Genomic DNA, 17,239 nt, shown 5'->3' on the forward strand with positions numbered 1-17,239 from the left:
GCAGCGCTCCCCAGAGGACAGGCCACGCCCGGAGGTGGTGAGCCTCCACGCTCAGGAGCCTGGACAGTGAGGGCCAGCCGCCGGAGGAGCCCAGGGAAGGGCCACAGCCAGGTCAGAAGCCAGGTGCCGTCCACAGCCACAGGCCGGACCAGAGAGAGGCAGCCTGCACACCGTCCGCACGGGTATCCCAGATCCCACTGGGCAGCGCAGAGCCGTCCGGCAGCGCCAGGCCCAGCCCTGCACACCTTCCTTCTGGCCCTGGCCTCGCGTCTCCTTGCTGCTGCCTACAGCCAAGCTCCTGTTGGCAAACGCCAGGGCCAGGGCATCGGCCGCCGCGCGCACCCGCCCGCCCGTGCGCCCACCCGCGCCCAGCAGCCCTTGCTTGGCAGTTTCCGGGCACGTGAAGGCGCTTGACATGAAGCAGAGAGAAAGGGGAGGGTTAGGACGCGCAGACGACGTCCTGCAGTACCACTCACAGTGACGCGGGACGTGCCAAAGTCCCCAGCTTGTGCCGTGTGGGTTGTGGAGGGCCACCCAGCTGAGACTTGTCTTCGAGTGCCCGGGTCCTCTTTCAAGATGCTCAGTGCTTTCCCTTCAGTCCATTGTCTGGGGTCTGTCGTGACCCGTCTGCAAGATGCTCAAGTGCTGAGCCCGGGTCGGAGCCCTTCCCTGCACCTGGCCCCAGGAGACTCATCCGCAGAGAAATGTGGCCCAGGGCACCTGCTCCATGCTCCCAGCAGCCAGTCCACCCACAGCAGAAGGACAGACAGTGCCCTGTCTGCCCTAAAATCAGGAAGGCAGAGACCTTGGCCAGGCAGCACCGTGCCCATCCACCAAGGCAGGGACAGCCAGCTGGGGCCACTGCCAGTGGCCTCTGCAGCCCATCACCCTGCCATTAGCTGAGAGGACTGCAGCCGCACTGCACATCCGGGTTTCTGTGGACGGTCAGGTCTGCACTAAGCAGATTCCCACCATTAACTCCCAGAGGAGACACCGCTGGCTGCAGTTATGTCCTGAGCTCACACTGTTGCCCCGCAGTCTGCTGTCCCCTTCGCCCCGGTGGCTGGCTGCCCTCCAGTCACTGGCCACTGCAGGTGTTAGGTGTTAAGGCGGGTGGGCTGTGGCCCCAGCTGGTGATCTCACTGCCCTACCTGGACAAGAGCCTCCCAGTGCTAGGGCAGGTAGACACTTGGTCAGGGCTCCTCAGAGCCCAGGGCATCATGAGCGCAGCATGCCCCTGTGGTGGAGGACCCGCAATCTGTGGTCAGCGTCACACAGCATGGGGACAGTGCCAGCCGGGAGGAAGAGTCTGCAAGCTTCAACAGAGTCATGTTCACAGGCAGCACCAGAGCAACACGCAGGCGTGGGGGTGTCTGGGACCCTCTCCTATCGGACAGCTTCCAAGGAGGCCCAGGAAGGAATTAGGTACTGACCAGGGGTCAGGGAGGTCTGAAATCCAGGGGGCACAGGTGCTGGGGGCCTTGCTGCCTGAGCTGAGCTCACGCACACCCAGCGGGGGCCCGTCACTCCCACCCCAGCTACACCCAGCTGATTTCACCCTGGACACCAAGGGCCAGGGCCAGGTGACATGTGAGAGAAACCTTCATGGCAGGGAGCCTGCACATAACCAGGTCCCCCTCCTCTAGAAACTGAGATCTTACTGTCACCTAGAAGTCAGTGACAGGCAGTGACCCTGACACCGCTGTGCAGCTGCTGTGGCCACAGAAACAGGGCATGCTGGCCACCTTAGCTCCTGTGTCAGCACAAAGCCCACCTGCTTCCTGGCTCCTCAGCTCTACGGTGGCTACAGGGCCACTGCCCTGTGAGTCAGGTATTCCTCCTGCCCTGCCTGTCCTCGAGCAGTCCAAGAGGACAGGCACTTCCTCTCCTGTCCCTCTGCCCCTCAGTGAGACAGCTCTGGCTTCAGTGGAGCTGAAGGGCTGTGGGGACATCGCCGGCCTCTGACTCCTGGGGGCAGACTCCGCCAGCAGGAAGCAGAGGCCAGGAAGGGGCAGGGCAGGCGCAACTGCCTCCTGCAGACTTCCCAGAGCTGTTTCCCACATAGCTGTCCTAGACGCCCGCCCAGCTGGCCACTGAAGAGTAGCCAGCTCAGAAAGACTCACAGGGCATCGCTGCAAAGTGAACCCCACCTCCCCACACCAGGCACATGCACCCAGATCAGCCACCGGCACCGTGTACTTTGCCCCAAGTCCACTCCAAAGGGACACAGGAAGTGGTGGAGAGCCGCCTAGGGACTTCTGGTTTTTATTTTTTGGCTGATGAAATGCACTGAACAACCCTCCTGAGGAAAATGAATGGTTGAATTTAAAGAAAAATAAAATACATCACAGATGATCCATGAAAACGAAGTCATCTCGAGGCACCAAGCAGGAAAATCAGGAAGCCCAGGAGACGAGCTGACCAGGGCCGACTTCAGCCTGAGCTTCCTGCAGGACCTGCTGGACTTGAGCGACACAGGATCTTCCCAGGGTGGCAGGGACGCCAAAGGGTGAGTGAAAAGTGCTGCAGAAGTGGGCAGAGGCCCAGGAGATGCCCTGCCTCAGCTCTGACACTGCGGACAAGACCTTCCTGAGGACCCGGGGCTCGGTGAGGTCGGTGCCTCCCATCAGCTAAGTCCACGTGGTCCAGATTCCAAGATAGCCACGCACCGGTGGCACTCTCCCTCCCCCACATTTAACAATTAGGAGCAGACACAGATTTTTTTTCTGGGGAAAATCTGAAGACTCAAAGTATTTGAACTCCAACCACGATGTTTACAAAGCCAACTGCTGCGGATGGTGAAGATCACAACAGCAGACTACGTCACCACAAGCTCCAGTTAGCAGGTGAGACGCAGGCGGAGACAGGGCCTGGAAACACACTCAAAGAGCCCGGACCAGAACCCACCCCAGAACCCAGAGCAGGAACCACACAGAAACCACACCAGGAAACACACCAGAACCACACCAGAACCCACACCAGAACCCACACCAGGAAGCACACCAGAACTTACAGCAGGAACCACACCAGACCCCACACCAGAACCCACACCAGGAAGCACACCAGAACCACACCAGAAAACAGACCAGAACCCACACCAGAAACCACACCAGAACCCACACCACAAACCACATCAGAACCCACACCAGAACCCACACCAGAAACCACACCAGAAACCACACCAAAACCCACACCAGAACCCACACCAGAACCACACCAGAACCACACCAGAACCCACACCAGAACCACACCAGAACCCACACCAGAACCATATGAGAACCACACCATATCCACACCAGGACGAGGAGTGGAGGTTGGGGATGGAGGATGTGGCCTGTCTACCCAAGATTCCCCGCAGCCAAACTGTGTCCCCCTTACTGAAGACACTCTGTGTGACGATCTGGTGATTCAGAGGGGACGTGGGCACACAATCCTTAACAGCCACCAGGACTTCACACTCCCGTGTGGATGGACGACAAGAAGCCACTCTAAGGCCCAGGAAGTCTTCACGTGATGCTCTGAACAGGGAATTGGGGCGAGGGTCGCCGTTCCCGTTGAGCGTGTGCACCTTTCACACGCTGACTCTGAAAAGGCAGAGTTCTGAGCCTGGAGATCCACAGTCTGGAGAAGGCACTTCTGCTCCTTCGAGGGACACCGTCTCAGTGAGGCCCCTGGAAAGGGCAGATGGCTGGGAGTCAGGCCCGACAGTCTCTGGGCGCGAGGGACGTAGAGGTGAACTGAGTGTCTGGAGGCCTTTGTGCCCAGGTGGCTGTGTGTGCCATCATCCGGAGACCCCTCTCCTGGAGCCAGAGAAGCGCTCAGGACCAGCAGGGAGAGGCGTGCTGACCCCAGCTCCTGCTGCAGAGACGTTCCGCTGATGACATTGTTCCTTCTCCCACACAACGAGAGTTCTGGTGGCTGTGTGGACTTCTGCACGGTCACCACAAGTCCACAGTGAAGCCCAGCCTCCCCGGCGTCTCCGGCACCTTCCGCCTCAGGCCTGGTCTGCTTGGAGTCCCGTCCTCTGCAGGGGTGTTCCCGCGCCGGCCCCTGGGCTCCTGTCCCCTCCCTTCTCCGCGGGGCCTTGAGGCCTGGGCTCTGGCTTTGCAGGGCACCTTTGCAGACCACGGGGGCTTCTCCTGGCCCACTGTCACCTTGGCTTGCCTCCTTAGCAGCCGCTCAGCCTTGTCCTGGGCGTGATGGTGACGGCAGAGGACACGCATGGCTTTGGTGGGTCCAGGGTGGTTCTTGCCTCTTCTTCCTCTGACACAAGTTCTGGAAGGAAATGACAAACATGTGACAGTGACACTGGAGGAGACAATGACGGAGATTTTTCTCAGAGTTTAAAGTCCCAGAAAGAAACCTGAAAGATTTAGGAGACCCTCAATAAATCCAAAGAAAGATAAAAAAAAGTAAATAGATTTATGTCTAAATATGTAATATTATATGTAACAAATATGCAATAATAAACTGTGAAACACAAGGGGCAAGAGAAATTTTCAAATAGTTTTTTAAAAAGATTATTTACAAGGATTTGACAATGCAATCAATTCTTTTTGTGGGGAGTGGGTACCAGGGCCCTCCACCACTGAGCCACACCACCCTGTTTTGTATTCTGCTTGGAGACAGGGTCTCACTGGGTTGCTTAGTGCCTTACTTAGTTGCTGAGGCTGGCTTTGACCTCGCCATCCTCCTGCCTCAGCCTCCTGAGTGGTGGACTACAGGCGGGCACACTGCACCCAGCTGACAGTGCAATCATCTCTTGGTATCCCGTGGGCACCATGGAACCGTAGAGCTGTGTGAGTATTTCGACACTGGGACAAAATACCTGAGGAAAACAGCTCTGGGGGAAAGAGTGATTTGGCTCCCGCCTTCAGAGGACCCAGCCCTGGTTGGTGGGGTCTCGGGCAGAGGCGTCGTGGTGGCCCGGGAGGAATGCGGCTCATACAGAGCAGGCACGAAGCAGGGATGGGGAGGGCAGGGGTCAGGGACGAGATGAGCCTCCACGGCACGTGCCAGCCCAGGCTCGGATCAGCCCGCCACGGAGCCAGAGTCCCCACGTCCTGTCTCCTCCCAGAGTCCCGTAGGGGCCACGTCCTCGACTGCTGAGCCTGTGCACAGCCCGGACCAGGCCCAGGGACACCCTGGTGCCTATGCGCACCCGACAGAGCCAGGCTGAGCTGGAACCCCGAGCTGACCCGCATCCAGTGCTCCCCACCCCCGAGGCCCAGCTGGCGGGCACAGCGGGTGCGGGCCCGGAGGACGGAAGTGTGAGGTTCAAAACACGGCGTCCACTGCTGTGCACGTCCTGGGTTTGGGACGGTGTGAGGATCCTAGGGACCATCTGAGGTGAGGGGCCTGGCACCTCCATGTCACCACAGTGAGAACACGGTCCAGGTGGCACGCTCGGGCCGTGCACTGCCGCACGTCTGCTTACCTTTAGATAAAGCCAGCTCCTGCACGCACCGGGCCCAGTCATGGCTCCCTGGCTGCACATGGGGCCACTGGGCACAGCGGTGGAGAACGGCGCCTCGCTGGGCGGTCTGCGGAGGCCTGCTGTGGGGACCGCGGCCTCAGCTGCCAGCGACGGGTGGGCAAGCTTGGGGAACGTAGGAGGGCAGAGCGTGGTGTCTGACCCACGCCAAGACGGCAAGGGTGAGGGCCACGTGACCGTGATGGTGACCCAGCGCTCTGTGCTCTCTGGGGTCCTGGGCCACATGCCTGCCGGCCAGAGGACGGAAGTCACAAAGCAACAGAGGCAAAGCCCCACGTGGGCTGGCACTCGGCCTAGTGAGTCACTGTCACCTGGTGTACAACCAAGGAAGACGCTCCTGCCTCCGCGTGTCCCCAGAATCGACCAGACAGGGCAATAACGTGGGAGTCAAACGCAACCGTGACATGGCGTGCACTGCGTCACCGTTAGGAGGTCGGTGACGGGCGCCTGAAGCGTTGACACTACCTCGCCGCCTCCCCGGTGACAGAGGAAGTGGACTCCGTCTGCAGGTGGCCCTCTGCAGGCCGGGCGGAGGTGCGGCCTGCTCCTTGAGAGGTGGCCCCCAGAGCGCCCACCCCCTCCCACGGGTGCTCCAGGCGGGGCCCGCACTGGGGGAGCAATGGCTGCCACTCCTGCTCCTCGTCACCTCCTGCTCCTCGTCACCTCCTGCTCCTCGTCACCTCCTGCTCCTCGTCACCTCCTGCTCCTCGTCACCTCCTGCTCCTCGTCACCTCCCGCCGGGCGTCCCCACAGCTGGCCCTCAGCAGCACCGCGGTGACGGTGACGGGCTTCTCAGGGGCTGCTTCCACCGGCCCTGAGTGCTGGACCCACTTCCTGCCTTGCTCCCCAGCACCCAGCGCTGCCCCGGGGCCTGGAAGCACCGACTGGCCATCTGGGTGCTCTGGCTGTGGGCACCCATGCGGGACGCTGCTAAGAGCGTCTGTGCAGGCCTCGTGTGCCACACTGGGCGCTGTGGGCTGCCCTCCTCTGTGCCGAGGTCTCCCTGCAGCCCCTGACAGCTGTCCCTGGGGACAGGCGGCGCTCACCTTCTCCCTGCTCAGGGACGCGGCCACCCTTCCAGACTGCACGGAGAGTCCCCCTGAGCTTCCTGGCCGTCCAGCCCCACCCTTGACCCGAGACCCCAGTGACCCGGCTTGAAGAGCAACAGAGCCCCGGAGGCACGTGGGAGCAGAATCTGCCCGTGTCCCTTGACCCCCTGACAGGACCTGCCACTGTGTCCTTCCCGGTGAGAGGTGGACCCAGGGAAGGGTCCCTTTAGACAGACCCGCCCTCCCACCAAACTGTCCCAGCGCCCTGGAGCCCTGCAGCCTCTCAGAGGGCTGGGGGTGGGGCCGAGGCCACGGGCCTCTGCTGTGAGGCCGTCCAGGGGTTCCTGGGCGGTCGAGGGCCGGGATGCGGTCCCGCCCCAGCTGACGCAGTGCCGAGTCACTCTGGCACATACGTTCACGCTGCGCCTCACCATCCAGCACCCAGGAGGGAGTCAGGTCCACCTGGAAGGCCTTCGGCAGGTCCCCGGCCCCCAGGCACGTGTTCCCTGGTAGGAAGGGTGTCACCAGGGCCAGCGTCCCAGCCACAGCACTGAGCCCTAACACAAGCTGCGTCCTTGCAGCCGTGGGGCTGGGCCTCCCCCTCCCCAGGCACCAGAGGTCAGCTCTGCACCACCACCACGTAGGTGCCCTGGGATGGCGCCCCAGGCGGAAGGAGGTGGGGGGCAGAGAGCACAGCTCTGAGCATGCTGCAGGCCCGCAGTGGACACGGGCTGGCGGGCTGGTGCTGGGTCTGGCAGGCGATGGACCCCCTTCCTGCTCACGGTGCCTGAGTACCCCGCGAGTGGCGTGGTTTTGGAAATGTTCCTGCCCAGGGTCGCGTGCCGACTGAGACGCAGCATAAGTGACCCTGTGCGGTAAACCATGGCGCACGCAGCCTGGACGGAGTCCCCAGCTCCCGGACGCGCGGGCACCCATGCCGAGCCAGCAGTTTTGGGCAAAAGCAGACATTCGAGGTCACCCTCCTCTGACGTTGCTCATGAACTCCCAGCTCCCCTTGAGCCCCGTCTCGTTCTCCAGGTGACGGACGCTGGGCCAGCATCAGAGGAAACGCACTCTCCATGTCTGGGGCCGGGGGACAGGCGGACGGCTGCAGGGCACGGCAGCATGGTCTCCCTGGCCCACCAGCCCCAGGAAGGGCCCAGCAGCTGGCGGACAGCAGCAGCCCTGCTGGCCCTGGGCACAGCCGGGGTCAGCTGAGCATGCCCCTGGGCTCTGGCTTGGGATGACCTCTGTCTGCAGACGGATGCGGAGGAAAGCACCCCCTGAACCAGGAGGCCCAGGCGCAGAGAGGGGAGTGCACAGAGGAGACCAGGCTTCGGCGAGGACCTCTGAGTTTTGGGAACGGTGCCCTCACCTGCAGGTCTATCATGCGACTCTCCCTAAAGGGAAGATGTGATTCTGGTCAAATGTAAATACTGATGTGTAAACAAAGCCTCTGGTTTCTCCCAGTGGCCACCTGGGAGCCCCTTCAACCTCGTCTGCGCCCTCCTCCTGCCCAGCACCCCTGCACCCCTCCCCTGCCTCCCTTCACCCTTTCCTCACCCAGCATGCCCTCCCTGTCTCTGGCACCCACCCCTGTGCCCCTTCCCCATTTCCATCGCCCGGGGCCCTCTGCTGCTGCCGGTCCCCTAGGACCTGAGGATCCGTAGCTTCAGCACTGAGTGGCAGGCAGTCCGCGTGGGGAGCCACCTGAGAGCCAGCAAGTGAATTCGCAGGCCTCTCCACCTCCACTTCTGCCTTCTGCCTCCTGCGGAAGTGGTCTTCTCTGACCCTGGGCTCTTCTGGGGCCCCTGGCTGTGTAAACGCGTTTACCCCGGGAGCCTTGCGCTCACTCCGGCCTCCTTCTCTACAGTATCAAGGTCTAGACATGCAGTGACCGAGGGGCCCCTGGGTGGAGCCATCCGTAGGTGCCCCAGCGGCTCCGGATCTGCAGGGGTAACTGCAGACAGTCACTGTCACATAGGGAAGCTGCTGTGCTGAAGCTCACCTCGGGGTCCTTGTGCACGAGAGGCCGGGCTGTTCCCAAGCCCCTTTGGAGGCCGTGTGGCTGGAAGTGCACAGAGGAGGTGCATGGGGGCATGTCCCTGGACGGCATCTGAACCTCCAATAGCGGCCCCCAGCCTCAGTGCTCAGAAATGAAGTGGCCCTAACGCGCTGTAGGCCTTTCCCAAGGGCCTCGCACGCAGGCGCCAGAGCCCAGGTGGCCTGTGGGAGGACCGGCTCCCCTCCCCAGCCGTCCAGGGGGAGCAGCTGCCAGGTGGAGGGCCTTCTCACCTGGGCAGCCCTGACACAGTCCAGGGACCCAGGAACACTGAAACGTTAAGTTGGCTTTTGGCCATTTTTTGGGGGGTACCCAGGATGGAACTCAGGGGCACCCGACCCCTGAGCCACCCCCAGCCTGTGTTGTGTTTTATTAGAGACAGGGTCTCACCGAGTTGCTTAGCGCCTCGCTGTGGCTGAGACTGGCTCTAACCTCGCGACCCTCCTGCCTCAGCCCCCGGGCTGCTGCGGGCACCCATGCCGAGCCAGCGGTTTGGCCACCGCGCCCAGCGGTTTGGCCATTTTTGACGAGATGCTTTCATGGCCTCACTGTGTTAGATGCTCTTTCATGGGAACCATGAAGTTTCAGATTCAGTTCATTCTATTTATGGCAAATGTGTTCCCTGTGACCTGATCCTTCTTGTCAAACTAATGAACCAAATCAGACATTTTCTGCCAGAAAACGTGTGACCTACTTTTCAATGGAGACCCAAGTGTTGGCGTGCTCTTCCAGGGACACTGAAAGAACGGCACCGAGGAATGAAGCACAGAACACGTCTTGGAAGGTACATCCAGAGGCAATGAAGTCAGAATTCTGAACCCGTGGCCCTGATCCGACGAACCGCCCACTTCACAAAACGAGTCTCTCTTGCTTTGTGATGACGTGATGGAAGAAGCAGGCAAGTGCTTAGGTGACGTGCTCAGTGAGGACAGTGACCAAAGACTTGTCCAGGTGTTCACTGCTCCCAGGTGCTGGACACTAAGTCAGAAATCTTTAAAAATCCCTCATCTTTTGTGTGTATGTGGGGGTGCTGGCGCTCTACCACCGCGGCACACCCTCAGCCCTTTTTATTGTTGGAGATAGGGCCTTACTAAGTTGCTGAGGCTGGCCTCCAACTCCCCATCCTCCTGCCTCAGCCTCCCAAGGAGCTGGGACTGCAGTGTGCGCCAACACACCTGCTCTCTCCTTCTCTTGCTTGGCCCTTCTCTCTCCTCTGCAGAGCTGGGGGTGGGACCCGGGGCCTCCCCTGGGGACGCTGGGGATGGGACCCGGGGCCTCCCCTGGGGACGCTGGGGATGGGACCCGGGGCCTCCTGCCTGGAAGGTGAGGCTCTGCCCTGAGCCCCTTGGCTGAGCCCAGCCCTTCCTTCATGAATTCTGTCAAGTGTCAGAGCCGAGTGGCCCTGGTGCCCGGAGAGGAAGGGTGTGTGCCAGGAGGCCGTCCAGCAGCACCGGGCACCAGGCTCATGTTCGCAGTGGTGAGTTTTCAGTTCATCCCCAGAAAATATGAGAACTGAGTGGTGAAGAAGGGACCCAGAGGCCGCACCCCCAGGGAGTGCTGACCCCGGGAGAGGGCGTGCTAGAGGGCCCAGGGCTGGCACTGGCCCCCAAGCCTGCCCTGGACAGCTGGGTGCCCGTGGGGTCTCCCCACACATCAGTCCCGATCTGCACAGCGGGCGGCTGTGGGCTGCAGCCACTGGGTGCCACCCTCCTCCACGCCTCCCCGTTAGCCATGGAAATGGCAGCCAGCGGAAGACCCCTGCCACCCCCCAGACCACCACCAGACTCCGTCCTCCTGGAGGCTCCCCAGGGGAGGTCAGGGTGCATGTTGAGACCAGGGGCTCTATATGACGCGGCTTTGCAGCCATTTCCCACTGAGGTCATGACCCAGGTCCTCTGGAGACTGCCTCCTGAGACACAGCTGGGCACTGGGCCTCCTCTGCTTCCTCGTGGCCCGGGAGTGAGCGGCCCCTGGGATCCCACGGTCATCCTGTCGAGGGCCAAGGCTCTCCCCGCCCACTGGCCACACTGCCGTCACCCCACCCCAAGGTCTTCAGCCCTCCCTGCGGGGTCCAGGAGGGGCCCCCTTGCATGTGGAGTGGAGGCCCAGGCCGAGACCAAGACCACCTGGGGCTGGTGGCCCTGAGTGGGGTGGGCGCCGGCCCTGCTGCCCGGAGGGTGGAGAGGCACAAAGTCCAGCGCACCGTCTGCGGGAACAGCTCGTTTTTATTGAGAACATCTCAGACCCTCTGTCTGTGGGACAGCGTCTCATGCTCGGCTCGGCCGGCCTCAGAGGGAGGAAGCTCATGCAGGGGACGTGTGGCAGACACAGGACACACACGGAGGACACGAGGGCCACACCCTGGCAACAGCTCCTGCTGCAGCACACTCCCGTGGCGTCTGAGCCTCAGCCACCAGCTTGTGGGGACCACGCCCGCGGCGCCCCTCCTCCAACAGCAAGCAGCGGAGCAGGTGCCTGCGGGGCCAGGGGCCCCCTCACCACCACACCTCACGTCCAGCAGGCCGGGCCCACGCCACCGAGACCCGCCCGCCTGGCAGGCCAGAGGCCACCGCTTCCCGGCATCACAGGAACCCCAGAGCGCCAGCGTGGACCGGCCAAGCAGCCCGCCAGCCTCGAGCAGAGCCTCCACCTCCGCGGGCCTGGGCACCAGGGGAGATGCAGGTGCACCCCAAACCCAGGTCCTTTGCCCTGGCCACGCGGACTCTGGGGCTGATACAGAGGGATTGGACCTGGGGACAAGAAAGTGACCTCACTTTGCTTCTCCTGCTGGCGTTTCTGGTGCGTGCCTCAGGAGTGGAGACCACTGCCCACACCCGTGCACAGCCCACCGGCAGCCGCTCTCCAGCACCCGCGCCCGGAGCTGCTCCCGCGGGGCTGCAGGGGACGGCCTCACGGCCGCAGCGACCTCTGGCAGGTGTGACGCCCCGGGGACCCAGGCTGGGGCCGCCACTCACACACTGAGATGAAGCCACTGTGTGGTCACAAGACAGGAAAGGATGATGGACGATCAAGACCTGAATCAGAGCTGCGATTCTTTGGCATCCCTGGCTGGAGACTGTACTGCCTGGGGCCACGGCGGGGGTGCCAACGGCCAGCCCTGCCCCACCACTGCGGCCATCCACACAGAACATGTGGCCCACCTGAGACTCCCACACGCCCTCCCACTGCTGAGCCAGCTGCCCTGGCAAAGCCGTCCCTGAGCATCCCGGGGGACAGTGTCTGTGGCACAGCACTTCAGGGGTCCCTCACAAGCAGAAGAGACCCCGCCCCCCACTGTCAAAATGTCAGAACTCAAAGATTTTTTTCTCAAAAAATCAAGTCCCTGATTGTGTCAGATCCTGTGAGCCTGCAGGTCCAGATCAAGGGCTGGACGGCCAGGGCCAACATGGCAGGACTGCCCCCGGAGGGCAGCGTGAAGCCAGCCCCACGGTGTGTGACTGCGTGTGGGACGTGTTCCTGCCGGACTCCAAGGCCAGAAGGCCACCACAAAAGACTGAGTTCACCTCCAGTCCCCCCGAGGACGATGCCTCTGGCAGACGAGGGGACGGCCGTGCTCCCTGGAGTGCACAGGAGCCTGCCCCAGGACACAGCCCCCAGACCCCGGCTCCTGCAGGGGCAAGGGGGACCCAGCACTGCCTAGCAGGGCAGCGGGTCTGAGACCAGCAGCGGGGGCTGGGGTGGGCCTGTCCGTGCCCACTGCACCTGGCTGTGTCCCTCCCGCCATGCGGAACGAGCCTGGGGGACCGGAGCCGTGGGCAGTGAGCCCTGCAGACAGGCCCGTGTCCCCAGGCAGCGCACTCAGCTCTCAGCCTGGTCACCGCAGCCACGCCCTGCTCCCTGGCTCCCTACTCACAGGGCACCAACAGCAAGGTGGACAGCCCGGTGCCACTCAGGCCTCATGCCTGGGCGTGGCATTGCGGGTCTGGGCCTGCCACTGCCGTGGCCCCGAGGCCCCTTGGTGTTGGTGCCCCTCTGGAGCCGACAGGCCCCTGCCCTCTAGTCCTGGAGCTCCAAGGCACCCGTGCAGCCTCCGAGCGCAGGTCCAGGTGGGCCCTGGCTGCTCCTGCCCAGAGGCTCCCGGCGCAGCACCCGGGGACCGGCAGCGCTCGCCCCTGCGCTGCCCGACCTCAGCCTCTGGTGCCCACCAGCCCCAGGGCTGCCAGCTCGGCTGCAGGAGTGTCTCTGATGAGGCCGGAGGGGGGACTGAAGTGCCGAGGGCCAAGTCCACCTGGGCACGCGGCTCCCTCCCTGCGAGGGCCTGGCCGGGAGCGTGGGGCCCAGGCTCCTCTCGCACAGCCGCCCAAGGTCCCCTCCGTCCACAAAGGCTCCAAGACCCACATGATCAGCCAGCAAAGGACGCTGGACATGCTTCATCTTGATGATCCAGAGTGAACTGAGGCAGGCTCCCATGATCCCACCCAGGAGTACGGAAGCTTCCAGAGGCAGCGGAGGAGCAGGCCGGGGTCACATCCTGCAGGACTGGGCACCGAGGCCCCACCAGGGAGGCCTGCGTGCCCCTCGGGGATCCACTCCAGGCCCCACCCCCCCCTCCACCCCCACGTTTTGCAATTAAAATAATGTGGCATCAAAGTGACCTGACATATTTACTTCTTGTTTTATAAACCACATTCCTAGCTCTGAATAAATTATTTATTCAAGGATCTCACACGCAGCCGTGTCTACGTTCCTACACTCAGGAAGCCCTACTCAGTAGAACTCGATCTCTAACGTAAACTGGAATTGGAAGCAGTCACTGGATGACTCAGGAGGGGACATGAGTGGCACCTGTCCCAGTGCAGACGTGAGATGCCCGGCACCCCACAGCCCCACACCTGCCCTGGTCGGGTGCGTGACGCCAGTGGTCCCTGGCCCGTGCCTCACCAGGCTGTGTGCCTGCCCGAGTCCAGACGTGAGGTTCGGGATGGTGCAGGACACAGTGTCCCTGGGCCCTACCGGGCTGTGAGCCTGCCCCAGTCCAGACGTGAGGTTCGGGATGGTGTGGGGCCGACAGCCCTGCACCCTGAGCTGGGCCCACGGATCAGGGCGTGAGGGAGAACTGGTCCTGCTCCGTGGGCTTCTCCACCCAGGCGCCCAGCCCAGCCTTGATGAAGGCGGTGAAGAGACGGGCCTTGGCGGCCTGGTACTCCTTAGCCGCCAGCTTGGACTCGTGGTAGGTGGTGGGCTTGATGATCTTGGTCCGCAGCAAGTGGGGGGGCACCTGCGGAGGAGAAGGGAGCGTGAGAGGTGCCCTGCGGGACCGACATGCCACCCTGCGCAGAGCTCTGACCACCAGGCAGCAGGACCACCCTGGCCGGGGAGACAGCCCTGGAGCCAGGGGGACAGCTCCTGCAGCAAGCAGGCCAGGGCTCCGCAGCGTCCCCACCAAGGAGCCCACTACAAACCCCGGGTTCTGGGGCCAGGCTTCTGGCAGACCAGCTGTTTCCTGTGCTGGGTGTCGGTGACCACAGGGACACCTCACTGCCCTGCAGGGCCAGGGGTCCCTGGTGGCTGAGCTGCAGCGCACAGGCCCGTCCTGGGTGCCAAGGGGCAATTTCTATCTGAGCCCCCGTCTCAGTGTTCCGTGCTTGACAGAAACAAAATCTCAGGGTCACTGGCCACACATCAGGGCGGATCCTGGGAACAGGGCCCTGTGGCCCAGAGGAGAGCTGTGGGGCTCTGGGCGGAGGGCTCAGCAGAGTCCAGGCAGCGCAGCCGAGAGGACAGGGGGCGGAGGCTGGCCCTCCATCCCTGTCGTCAGCACTGAGCACCAACATGAGTTCCTCGCGGGACGGCTTGGATCTGAGATGGCCCCAAAGGCCACGTGGTGAGGCCTGGGTCCCCAGCCTCTGGTGCCGTGGGCGGTGGGCTCGAGGGAGGAAGCTGGGTCCCGGGGCTGCCTAGAGGGGGTGGCGAGACCTGCTCCTCGCTGCCCTCCCTGCGGCCCCTCCCGTCATGGTCACCATGAGGTGAACAGGCTCCCTGCCACGCTCTGCCCTAGGTGTGCTGCCTTGGGACGGCCAGCGGGAGGGACCTAGGAGAGCTGCGAGACGGGGCTGAGGTGCCCGAACATCGTGGGCAGAGCCTGACGGCAGCTGGGGGCCGGAGGCAGCGCACCGGGGGACCTGCAGAGCCAGGCTGTGCTGCTGGTGAGGACCCTGCGGGCCTGGACCCAGGGCCACCGTGCTAGAGTCATGCCCTGAGGCTCCGAGTGGGGACCAGTGTATGTGGCGGAGGGATCCGAGGCAGCACAGCCGTCAGGCCGTGGAATGGGGCTGCTGGACACTTGTGGTCAGATTCACAGTAGGAACTGGGAGCGAAAGCAGAGAGGGTCTTACAACTTGCAGCTTTGCCACAAAAGGAGCAGGTCTCGAGGTGGCAGGGACGGTACCTTGGCTAGAGAGACTACAGCCATTAAAAAGAAGCCAAGTACCTCACCAGTGCCAGGGACCCCAGGGACCCCAGGACCGGGGGACAGCCCCGGGTGCCCGCTCACACAAGGCCACTCAGCCGTTTTTCTGTGATTAATGTCCCTGAGTTCAGGGACACTGCCTCGGGTCACTGCAGCCAGAGTCCAAGAAGGCCCAGTGAAGGCTCTCGCCTGCCAGACCCGGGGGCCCCCTGGTGACGCTGGTTCTGCGGGCACGGAGGGGCCGCATGAGAGGTGGGAGGCCAGCCGGGCGGCCAGGCGGCGTGTGGCGGAGGTCTGCGCAGCAGGCCCCGAGGGCGTGTCAGGCTGAGCTGGGGCTGCAGGGGGGGCCTGGACGTCAGAGAGGCCGGGGTGGGCAGCGTCTGCCAAGCACAGCTGCAGGCAGAGAGCAGAGCTGCCCGGGAGAGGCCACCCGTGGCCAGGCTGGGGCAGGCCTCCCGTGCCCCGGGAGCTCGCCTGTCACCACAGGCCCGTCTACAGGACGCGGGGTGGGCCTGCCAGGGTCGGTCCTGCCTGGCCTGATGCCTCCCTGTGCCGCCCGCCCTCCTCCCCCTGGACAGGCATGTCTGCCGGCGCCTGGCCCACCCCACGAGGACAGGTGGCTTTCTGCTCGACGCCGCAGGCTCACCACTAAGAAGCTTCAGTCCTGGGCTCCGTGGCAAAGCTGGGACAGTCAAGACCTGGGGACCCTGGGGGTGGAGCCCGAGGCAGGACAGGACGGTTTGGGTCTGGGATGTCTCCCAAAGCCCAGCCGCAGGGGGAGGTGGAGCGGCCTGGACAGGCGGGGACTACGGGAGGGGTGAGGTCACTGGGTGTGCACTCGGTGTGTGAGGGGACGGTGGCACCTGGCACTTCTGCTCTGTCCCTGCTCCCAGCTGCCCTGAGGTGAGCACCTCGGTTCGGCCCTGTGCTCCCCTCCATGATGGGCCTTGTCACGGGCCGAAGCAGACCCTGAGGCCTTGGGGTGAAATGAACTTTTTCTTCAAGCTGACTTGTCTCCGGTGTCTTGTCACAGTGGTGACGAGCCAGCGACGCCCTCCCTCGGCAGCCCAGGGGCAAGGCCTGGGTTTGGTGGCAGTGAAGGAGGGGTCTGCCTCTGAAGCAGCTTTGAGCTCTGGGAGCTGGGGACCTCTTCCAAGCTAAACATGACGGGAAGGAACAGAGAGGGTTCCAGACGGTCCTCCCGGGAAGCGCGTGGGGTGAGCACGAGGACGGGGGACCCAGACAGGCCGGGGCGAGCGCGCAGTGCGGGGAGGGCACCTCAGTACCTTGCCGTGCACACGCATCCAGCGAGAGTACAACGCGTGCTTACACAGGCGCGAGGGGCGGCCCAGCTCGTCCTTCCCCGTGGTGGCGTTGATGACCTCCAGGGCGCTGTCACCGACCGTCCAGTTGACGCTGAAGTTGGGCGCCTTGCCCGGCTGCCGCGCCTCTGCGTTGCTAATGCCTGGAACGAAGCAGTCACAGAGGGCGACGTGAGCCTGTGAGCACGTCCGGGGACAGGAGGGGCAGCGGCGGCAGAGCGCCATCTGCAGAGGGACGTGTGTGGGCCAGGCATCGGTCACAGGGGCACACCACACCTCCGCTGCCACCGCGCTCTGGGCCCAGGCAAGCAGCGAGCCGAGAACCTGCAGCAGACCCTGGGGGCACACTGGTCGGTGACACGGCACGGGCCACCAGTCGCCTGAGCCACAGCTGCCTGCCACGGAGCCTCAGCCCACGTGGGCCAGCAGGGCTGGAAACCTTGCAGCCTGCGGGCAGGGGTAGGAGCCACTCGTGGTTGACTCAGGTGCTGCCAACAGAGCTGGCTGAGTACTCCTCGGGGAGCCCGCCCCGTGTGCCCCTGCTGCCCAGAGGCCAGGCGCCAGGCCACACCGGTCCCTAGGCACGACACCCAGTGGAAGAGGAGCCACGGCTCTCAGCGCGTGGCTTCCCACTTGCAAGCCCTGCCTCAAAATAAGAAAACAGGGCTGGGGACGTGGCTCGGTGGCAGGACAGCCCTGGGCTCTATCCCCAGCAGCACAAGATAAAACAGATGAGAAAGAGCATCGCAGAAAACCACTCCGCCCAGCACAGGTGGACGCGGCCAGGAGACCGCCGGCTCCTCCCCTCCGTCCTCTCTCTCTGCAGTAGCGGGCACTGAACCCAGGTGCTCGCGGTGAGCTGCCTCCCCAGCCCTGTCGTCT

The 17,239-nt window shown here is 63.4% G+C and overlaps 1 protein-coding gene across 7 annotated transcripts in view; it reads right to left on the reverse strand.

The window, feature by feature from the left end:
• Positions 1 to 13,261: 13,261 nt before the first annotated feature.
• Adarb1 (adenosine deaminase RNA specific B1) overlaps positions 13,262 to 17,239 on the reverse strand; it is a 100,239-nt gene continuing 96,261 nt past the window's right edge. For 5 of the 7 annotated variants that reach the window (XM_071614974.1, XM_071614968.1, XM_071614970.1 and 2 more), the window contains exons 10-11: positions 16,322 to 16,500; positions 13,262 to 13,844 (exon numbers count right to left, since the gene is read on the reverse strand). In XM_071614974.1, coding sequence (XP_071471075.1) covers positions 13,665 to 13,844; positions 16,322 to 16,500 — 359 coding nt within the window. In that variant the 3' untranslated portion in view covers positions 13,262 to 13,664. Of the gene's footprint in view, positions 13,845 to 16,321; positions 16,501 to 17,239 lie in introns of those variants that run through there. The other 2 variants (XM_071614972.1, XM_071614973.1) reach the window with 2 other exon arrangements.

The sequence above is a fragment of the Marmota flaviventris genome, chromosome 8, assembly GCF_047511675.1.
Source record: "Marmota flaviventris isolate mMarFla1 chromosome 8, mMarFla1.hap1, whole genome shotgun sequence".
Classification (NCBI taxonomy): domain Eukaryota; kingdom Metazoa; phylum Chordata; class Mammalia; order Rodentia; family Sciuridae; genus Marmota; species Marmota flaviventris.